General features: G+C 28.4%; 1 protein-coding gene across 4 annotated transcripts in view; it reads right to left on the minus strand.

Annotated features, from left to right (window-relative positions):
* Positions 1–5,926, minus strand: part of LOC115234357 (CDK5 and ABL1 enzyme substrate 2-like) — a 9,550-nt gene extending 3,624 nt beyond the window's left edge. Inside the window, exons 1-6 of one of the 4 annotated variants that reach the window (XM_029805384.1) lie at positions 5,290–5,926; positions 4,809–5,216; positions 2,917–3,294; positions 2,481–2,604; positions 2,268–2,395; positions 1,713–1,751 (exon numbers count right to left, since the gene is read on the minus strand). In XM_029805384.1, the coding sequence (XP_029661244.1) occupies positions 1,713–1,751; positions 2,268–2,395; positions 2,481–2,604; positions 2,917–3,294; positions 4,809–5,216; positions 5,290–5,606 (1,394 nt within the window). In that variant the 5' untranslated portion in view covers positions 5,607–5,926. Of the gene's footprint in view, positions 1–1,712; positions 1,752–2,267; positions 2,396–2,480; positions 2,605–2,916; positions 3,295–4,808 lie in introns of all 4 variants that reach the window. The other 3 variants (XM_029805381.1, XM_029805382.1, XM_029805383.1) reach the window with 3 other exon arrangements.
* Positions 5,927–11,042: the final 5,116 nt, after the last annotated feature.

Genomic DNA, 11,042 nt, shown 5'->3' on the forward strand with positions numbered 1-11,042 from the left:
ATAAATTATAAAACTCAAAAATATTATACAAATGTAATGATATTCTGATAAATTTCTTTGTTAAGAGAGAAAAAATTATTATATATAATAATACACCATCCTGTATATATACTTTTTTATATACGTTTAAATTAGCATTATATATACAATATTCCAGAAATCTCTAACACACTTTTTAAAGTATAGGTTTTCTTAATAAACATAATTTTTTCTTAATAAAGAAATTTATCAGACTATCATTAATTAAAGTGTATAAAGTATATATATATTTATATGCATATATTATATGTAAAACATTATAAACAAGATTATATATTATCTACATTAAATTTTCATACATTTGCGCAAAGGAGGAACATATTATCTCTTATTTATAAAATGATTGTGAATGGTTTGATGTTTGATCCTTACAACACATCTTTTGCAGAATTATAACGAGATTTTAAAAAATAGATTTGTAGACTTTTAAATATGTTGTATGTTATATATGTTGTATTATTGTATGTTTATATCTATCTAAGCTTTTCTATATATCTCGTTACACATATATATTGTATAATAATTTTTACCATTTTTTGTGATCCACATTCCAAGTAATTGTTTTTGTCCTGCAAAAAGATGGTTGACATGTTTTGTTATAAAACAAATATATGACACATGAAATGCATGTACACATTATATGATACTGAAAGAGATGAAAAAAAGACGTCTACAGGTATAGTACTGCACAAGCTATGAATTTGTTGAGATAAAAAATTCTTTGATAAATAGTGAGTATCACTAGCAATCAAGTTTTACTATCAATGAAAATTTGATAGAAAATATTTACAGACATACTAGTCAAATATGCAATAAGACATATATATAAAGCTATAGACATCTTATATAAAGATAATTAGAAATGTTATATAAAGAAAATTAGAAACAATAGCTTGACATTTTTGAGGATCTCCAGTTCATCTAAAGCTTACCTAAGAATTTGAAGGATAGAATACATAAATAAAAGCACATAGAGGAGATATATCATTTGTGTATATACATAACTCAGTTATACGATTTGTGTTATATATATATATATGCTATATTTTTAGAATACTTACAAATAAATAAGCATTTTCTCATACATATAAAAATGAGAAATTATTCTATATATAGTGTGCGAATATTTATTAGATATCTTTATAAATAAATAAAAAGATGTATGTGTTTTTTTATATGATAGACATATGCAAATATGTTGAAGAGATGACCTGAGAAATGCACATGTATAAATGATAAAAATTTGTAATGTAATTTGTTTACTGTTATAGAGATATTGCACATAATAATGATAATGTAATTTGATAATATAATTTTAATGTATTTAAAAATAAATTATATTAAAAAGATTTTATATGTTTATATTTTATATATTATATGCATATATTATATGTAAAACATTATAAACAAGATTATATATTATCTACATTAAATTTTCATACATTTGCGCAAAGGAGGAACATATTATCTCTTATTTATAAAATGATTGTGAATGGTTTGATGTTTGATCCTTACAACACATCTTTTGCAGAATTATAACGAGATTTTAAAAAATAGATTTGTAGACTTTTAAATATGTTGTATGTTATATATGTTGTATTATTGTATGTTTATATCTATCTAAGCTTTTCTATATATCTCGTTACACATATATATTGTATAATAATTTTTACCATTTTTTGTGATCCACATTCCAAGTAATTGTTTTTGTCCTGCAAAAAGATGGTTGACATGTTTTGTTATAAAACAAATATATGACACATGAAATGCATGTACACATTATATGATACTGAAAGAGATGAAAAAAAGACGTCTACAGGTATAGTACTGCACAAGCTATGAATTTGTTGAGATAAAAAATTCTTTGATAAATAGTGAGTATCACTAGCAATCAAGTTTTACTATCAATGAAAATTTGATAGAAAATATTTACAGACATACTAGTCAAATATGCAATAAGACATATATATAAAGCTATAGACATCTTATATAAAGATAATTAGAAATGTTATATAAAGAAAATTAGAAACAATAGCTTGACATTTTTGAGGATCTCCAGTTCATCTAAAGCTTACCTAAGAATTTGAAGGATAGAATACATAAATAAAAGCACATAGAGGAGATATATCATTTGTGTATATACATAACTCAGTTATACGATTTGTGTCAAAATTAAACATAAAGAAAAAAAAAAACTATTACTAGTAAAAATATTTCTTGTTATATACCTTTGTACCACGTGATGTTTATTAGGTATAAAATGTGTTAATTCCATAGCTTCATTTTCATTAAGATTCAATTTTTTATCCCTTTGGAATTGTCTAGATGGTACAAGTAATTGCCCATAAGATATTTCCTATACAAAATTAATTATTAATTGAGCATTATTACTATCAGAAACATTTAGATTAGATGGATAAGATAATGTATTTCTAATATACCTGGCCATCTTTAGCATGCTCTATACCCAACAACCCAAATGGATCAATACTGTCATTGATTGCTGATAATGGTCTTTGAGATGAAACATTTTTTCTTCGAGTTGTGTCTTTACGTAATTCTGACCTGTAAATAATGAGAAATAGGATCTTATTGCAATATTCATGTGAATTTTATTAAATTGCAAATTATTAGAGGGGAATTACTAGAAGAAGAATAACATCGAATAAATTGATGACATTTTGATATTGCTTGTCAACTTTATGTACTTAATCATGTTACAGATAGAAAGCTAGGTGTGCTAGGTAATTATGATATATAAATTATTGTTATAAGTAAATTAATTTGTAATAAAAAATTTATAATAAAAAAGATAACATTCCTAGGATAATTTGTATACATAAGTATATATTTGTGTGTATTGAAAGAAGTCTTTACCAACTGGAACGTTGTCCTTTGTTGTATGGAATAGCAGAAAATACTACAAATGGTACATGCTGGTTTGATACCAAGACCAATCTATCATCTCCAAATTTACAGCCATTCACAGGCCGTTGTAACAAACGCAACTCCTTTGCAACTTCTGGTATTATGCTACTATTTGTAGAAATAGGTTGCACACTGTTCACTGCCTTTGTCTTTAGTTTTGATAATTGGGCTTTTGAATGTATGGAGCCAATGCTCTCACTGCTACTATTGTATTGATGCTTAATGTCTTCCGAAAGCGTAGATGTTTGATGACTTATGCGCTTCTTATATTGTAAAGAGCCCACACGTCTTTCTGGTAAAGAGTAGTCGCTTCCAGTAGTTCCAGTTCTGAAAATATACAATTTTGTACCAAGATAGATAAAATATTAAAATGCTTATGTATTAGAATATATATACTAAAAACAGAATTTGTATATGATTTCTCTTTTTTTCTCTATATATTTAGTTTGAAGTCAACGAATCTTCTATTAGCAAAAACTTACATATCACTTTTTTACAATTTTTTATTTTAAATATTTTTATAACTAACTCACATAAAATGATATGAGAACTAAGATCTAATTTAAAATGGAATAAAGAATAAAGTTTTATCATCCGCGCGTTTGTCTCTCTCTCTAAAATTTCTTTCATATATATAAAAATATTATTATTTCTTATTGTGCAAAATTTGCCTGTGCTTCTATATTTTTTTAAAACAATTTCTGGATGAAGAAATAATAGTTTTACATCCTGAACATGAAATATATCCTAGATATGCGTGCAATGAATGGAATGCAATCAAGTTTCTTGATGTTTTTCGTTTGTGATACTGTACGCTTTTGATAATGTTATCTGAATCCATAAGTGTCATTCAATCCTATCTGTACCAAGAGGGTCTTCCACAGATGAAACATTATAGCGCAAAGATTTACAAATACCTTTAATATCTACATTCTTTTCATTATTAGTAAAATATTTGAAATGTGCATAATTTATATTACAAATATTTGTAATATTTATAAAGCTTAATAGTTATTGCTTGATAATATTTTTATATCAATTATTTTACAAAATTTATTATACAAAATTTACTATGCAGTTTGAATTTGTTAAAGTCATCTATATGCTAAAAGTTACATAATTAATTTAATACAAATATTTTCAAAATAATATACATATATAGTAGTCATTTTACAATATTTAATAATTTATTCAAAATTATCATAGGCTTTCAAACAGATAAATGAAAAAGATAAAATAAAAAGTCTATCACTCTAATTTATTTTTAATAAGCAGTATCTCTTATTTAGAACAATAATTATTTGTGATCAGATGTTTACAATAAATAGTTCGTTTTGTGAAAAATAAAGTTTTTATGTATCCAATATAAATATTTTTTGAATGTTATTGTGTCTCTCAGAGAATTTAGATGTAAATCATTAACTTATTCCATATTATATCGCTATCGTGATAGATTGTATTGTTTCAGTTATATCATCTGCTCTCTTTAATCAAACAATAGAAATACAATAAAGAATGACTGCAAAACTTTACACCGCAATACATTTCTTCGACAGCTATTATTATTAAAAGAATCGTAACATAAAGAACCATTTGATTTTAGATAATTAATATTGAACCATTTAAAGGAACGATGGAGGGAGAAGATTTTGGAAGTGTCTCATTTGTTACTATATTATAAAATTTGTTTATTCTCACAGACTTCTCTCTTTGCACAAGTAGTAACCTATATACTCTTGAGTATAGAGAAAGAAAAGTGTTCCACGAATTTAAATAATGCTAGAAAATACACATATCGGCCATCTGTTAGAGCAGTAGACAGCTGATAAGCAAACATTTACCGTTCTCTAAACGAATGCATGCCATAAGACAATTGCAGATGATTTCTCTCCTGCTCTAAGAACATGGTAACTGCTGCCTTGGCAGGTGTGAATAGTCCATCCGAATCAGAACTGTAAGAGTTATGATCGGTGCCTTTGTGCACTAATAGCGGAGAGTTGGTTTGCTCTATCATTTCATTTTGCGAGAAATCGTGCGTCTCCTCTTCCGTGCAACCGTCTAAAACTTCTTCCATGGAGACCTCAAAGTCAGCGCTCTGATACACTTCGAGCACCGTTTGTTGATTTGATTGGCCATCGCTTAACGTACGCTCGTGAGTCGGTTCACTTTGTGACAAGACGGCAAACTTGGTGTCCCGGTGACTGCCGTCAAGAGAGATGTTGGAGAGGAATGTGAGGGCGGCCAATCTTCTGCGTGAGTAATTTTTCTTTAAGGCCGCTGCCATTCCACGATAAACCGTGTCGGGATACCGGTACCAAATACCGAGATAAGTAGTGATAACGTGGGCCCGATGACAACGGCGACGACGACGGCGACGACGACGACGATGATGACGACGGCGACGACGGCGACGACGACGACGATGGTGACAGCGACGTCGACGACGACGACGACGGCGAAGGCGACGGCGGCGGCGACGACGACGATGGCGGCGACGGCGACGACGACGGCAACGGCGACGACGGCGACGGCGACGACGGCGACGGCGACGGCGACGGCGACGACGACTTTACCGAACAAGGACAACTACTAGGATCACAACGCATTGTCACTATTGATACACTTAGTTCTAATATCATAAATTACAATCGCAGCCATGCACCACACGTAGAAACGTGAACCGGTATTGCTGATCATCATGTAGTTTCCTTAAACGAGCTGCTTCACGAAACACACACACGTTGTCTACCGTATGACTTTACCTACTACGCAACAGCGCGAAGAGCGACCTATCCTCCCGCCTTCCGCCACATACGAACGGTGCTTGGAACTTGGAACGAGTGTAGAGGGGAGTGTGTATGTACATACATATACGTAGGGAAATATTATGTCACAGATCATGTTTTTCATGGCTTGATAACGCAACGAGATTTAAAATTTGAACATTTCGAAATTAGGACAAAATATATTAAAGCAATAGAACTATATTATAAGTAAAACTTGTATTCTATATATGATAATAGATCGTACGTAGTTGCATATTATGAATGATGCCTAAGAATGCGGTTTATATATATCTCGGACTGTCGTAAACCCTGGATTAGATAAGAAATGATAGGAGATTGTGCACTCGAAAATTATATTGCGTAGTTTTTTGATGCATGTGTGTACACATATTTCTTATCTCATTTTTAAGTGAAATAGTAAATGATTTATATAAGCAGATTTATAACTCTTAATAGACTTTACAAAAAACTATTTTTATCTTTTTTATGACTTTTATAAAAAATAATAATGGGGAGTAATTATTTAATAAAATAATTGATAAATAAAATAATTAAACGAAAAACTGAAAAACATTTATTGTACATTCCATTTTCGAGAAACATATAGATGATATAATATACATATTACGTAATATGAACAAAAAATAACGAGTATCGGAACATGTATACATATGCATTTTTCTCTCGAGAAAATTTCGAAAAATCATCAGCGTCATTAGAATATATTTCAGCAAGAAGTAAACTAGAATAATATCGAGAAATGAGCCGCCGAATTTGAATTCGCAATTGATTTTAATTTGTATGAATTACTTCTTGCAGAAATATATTCTCGTGACAATTTTGACCTTTGACTATATAGTCAAAGCGACGGCGACGACGACTTTACCGAACAAGGACAACTACTAGGATCACAACGCATTGTCACTATTGATACACTTAGTTCTAATATCATAAATTACAATCGCAGCCATGCACCACACGTAGAAACGTGAACCGGTATTGCTGATCATCATGTAGTTTCCTTAAACGAGCTGCTTCACGAAACACACACACGTTGTCTACCGTATGACTTTACCTACTACGCAACAGCGCGAAGAGCGACCTATCCTCCCGCCTTCCGCCACATACGAACGGTGCTTGGAACTTGGAACGAGTGTAGAGGGGAGTGTGTATGTACATACATATACGTAGGGAAATATTATGTCACAGATCATGTTTTTCATGGCTTGATAACGCAACGAGATTTAAAATTTGAACATTTCGAAATTAGGACAAAATATATTAAAGCAATAGAACTATATTATAAGTAAAACTTGTATTCTATATATGATAATAGATCGTACGTAGTTGCATATTATGAATGATGCCTAAGAATGCGGTTTATATATATCTCGGACTGTCGTAAACCCTGGATTAGATAAGAAATGATAGGAGATTGTGCACTCGAAAATTATATTGCGTAGTTTTTTGATGCATGTGTGTACACATATTTCTTATCTCATTTTTAAGTGAAATAGTAAATGATTTATATAAGCAGATTTATAACTCTTAATAGACTTTACAAAAAACTATTTTTATCTTTTTTATGACTTTTATAAAAAATAATAATGGGGAGTAATTATTTAATAAAATAATTGATAAATAAAATAATTAAACGAAAAACTGAAAAACATTTATTGTACATTCCATTTTCGAGAAACATATAGATGATATAATATACATATTACGTAATATGAACAAAAAATAACGAGTATCGGAACATGTATACATATGCATTTTTCTCTCGAGAAAATTTCGAAAAATCATCAGCGTCATTAGAATATATTTCAGCAAGAAGTAAACTAGAATAATATCGAGAAATGAGCCGCCGAATTTGAATTCGCAATTGATTTTAATTTGTATGAATTACTTCTTGCAGAAATATATTCTCGTGACAATTTTGACCTTTGACTATATAGTCAAAGATTTCGACTATTTTTGTAAGATTTTCTCTCTGACGAGAGACGCATATAGATATATTCCTCATACTTACTATTGTTATATATATATATATATCAATTATTTCTGTAAAGACGGGACGTATAACAAGTACTTTCAAAATTTTCGTCAGTTTTATTATTAATAAAACATAAAAAAGGAGCATTTGCCGATACCGAAAATCATCATGTTCTCAAAATAAATGTATATAAAAAGATATAATCAATATAAATTTTCATTATCAACATAAATACAATTAATGCGTTTATTTTTTTACAAAATAGTTAACGTAAAAATTCAATAATTCTTTTAAATATTCACCAAGCCACGCTGTGTAGAAAATAATATTAATTTAACAAAAACGATTTATATTTCTTATACACATATGATACGTTTGCAAGAAAAGCGCACGGAACTCTTCTATTATTAACTTTATAAAAAGGCTTCACACACACACCTTCCATCCCTTTATGTAATTCTAATAATAGGAGAATCATGCTTGCTAATTATATCCGATACAAGAACCTCAAAGAAGATTCACAAGTCGGAGAATGATTCACTATTTATATTTTCAAATAGGCTTATTTATATACAAATTTTACATTCGCAATCTTCCATAGGTGTGATAATAACACGTGGCATTACTGCAATTTAGTTTATATTTATTTATACAATAATCTCGTTATAATAAATTATATATATTTTTTAAATATATATTTATGTACGCGTGTACTCCGAATATGTATACAGAGTGAATTATGAATGAATGATATCATTGCATCAAAGATATTTCAGTATAAACACATTATGTGTGTGTGTGTGTATGTGTGTGATTCACCCTGTATATACATACAGAATGATTCTAAAGTAAGTTACCAAATCTTATAGATATAGTCTGTGACCAATCTGAAATTGATTTTTTCCAACAGCAATTTGATTGAATATCATATCTTATTTTTATGTTCACTTTTTACTATTCAAATTTAAATTTTCTGTTAATTAAATTATATATTTTAATTAAATTGAGAGAGAGAGTTTTGCTATATATTAAAAAATTTTTTAATTTCTCTTAATTGTAAAAAAGCTTTCCATTATAGATCGCTTATATAAATAAAGAACTAGTGACATGTTTGTCAAAAAAAAAAATCGATTTTAAATTGGTCCAAGAATACATCTGCAAAGTTTGATGATCTATTTTAGAGTCCTATTGTACATATATGTACATATACATACATTGCATAGAAATAATGTTTGACACAATTTTGGCAAATAGATTGGCTAGGACAAGTTATATCTTTACGATTTACACAAGTTAATTGCAACTCTCTCATCACATGTACGCTTCCTATTTTTTTTTTATTAAAATTACCACCAAGCCTCTATATCTTAATTTTGGACTTTGCTTTCTTGCACTTACGATTGCACTATGTTCCTGTTAACAGACAACCGATTGTGGATGGAGAAGTTGGTAGAAGTGGCTCGGTATCATGTAGGATTGACATTCATCAATCAAGATAGAAGTCAAAGCAATGATATAGGAGGATATCTGTTAATCAATGTAGAAAAGTCAAGTGCCAAAAATTTTTTTTAGAAAAATATGAAATTATGCACAACTTTCAACATCATCTTTTCTCTTTTTTTATATCTGATGATTGTTTTATCTTTATGGGAAAATAAAAACCAGAAATTATTCATGTTTTGGATACAAAGTTCTTTGGTCCCATAGAGATAAGACCAGATAAAGTACCTATAAATTATTGAGAGTCATAAATTAACTTTCTCAGATACACTTCACCAAAAATATGAAAATGTTGTTACATACAATCTTGTATTTACGTGAAAACGATCTGCTATCTGTCAACATACACAGTTTTTTTATCAATCTAATATTACAATATCTCTTAATAAACTTATCTAATAGAACGCATTTGTCTCACATTTAATATAGTAATAGTATAATATATTATAAATATACATATGTAGGATATTCCAAAGAAAGATATGGATCAGCAGTGCCTTGATACATGCAATTTTCTCCTAGCAGAAATTTTATTAAAATTTAACTAACGATGTAATTAAAATTGAATTGAAAATAAACAAAAATAGGAACAGATGTTAAATTAAACAAGAAATGTCTACTCAAACTTTTGTTAAGAATATATATAATTTCGTTACTGATACATGCCTTTGTTAGAACATCCTTTATATATACATATATAGATTATTACAAAAAAGTCGAATACAAAAAACATTGCATTTATTTCAAACTTAATATTTTTAAATATAAGTTTTTTAAAAATTATATAAATTATAATTAAACAGTCATCTGTCCATAAAAATCACGTAAACTATGATTTTACGATGATCACACAGTTTTTTTTTGTTTTTTCAAACAATTTATAATCTTTAACATCTGATCAAATTTTAAATTTATATATACATATATAGATTATTACAAAAGTCGAATACAAAAAACATTGCATCTTTATTTCAAACTTAATATTTTTAAATATAAGTTTTTTAAAAATTATATAAATTATAATTAAACAGTCATCTGTCCATAAAAATCACGTAAACTATGATTTTACGATGATCACACAGTTTTTTTTTGTTTTTTCAAACAATTTATAATCTTTAACATCTGATCAAATTTTAAATTTATATTTAAAAAAGTATTGCTTCAAATAAAAAAGAAATTGTATGCACTTTTGTGATCTAATTTTTTGAGAATTCTTTGGCTGCAATGTTTTTATACACAATTTTTGTAACACTCTAAATATGTACATATATGTATGTGTATATACATATATATACACATACATACTCATATTTATATAGTAAATAAAACTCTTAAGCCCGACGCAATAATTCTATATAAATACACTGATTTCTTTAGTAGGTTGTAGTACCTGACAACATTTTCCTTTTAACGAACGCACAGTCACATTTAGTGTCATTGAGCTCATATCATTACAACAATGATCGTTTTCCCTTTTATTACATTGCACGTATAAATAATAACATAATATCTGGAGCAATTTTCATTCTCTGCAATGTTGACCATCCATAAAAATATAGACATATATGACATATATGTCTATATGGCATTGTATGCATTTTATAGACATAAAAGGAGAAATTCCTTCCAATGCATCTTTTTTTTCTACTTGCAGATTTCAATTTTCTTTTTAAATAATTAACAGAAGGAATAAATACATATATTAAATCTAACCATTATCAAAACGATTATAATATATAATAAAAAATCCTGATTATCAAAAATGTGTTCTTGAATCGTGAATCAAAAGCATA

Source organism: Formica exsecta, unplaced genomic scaffold (genome assembly GCF_003651465.1).
Source record: "Formica exsecta isolate Colony F162 unplaced genomic scaffold, ASM365146v1 scaffold2, whole genome shotgun sequence".
NCBI classification, from domain to species: domain Eukaryota; kingdom Metazoa; phylum Arthropoda; class Insecta; order Hymenoptera; family Formicidae; genus Formica; species Formica exsecta.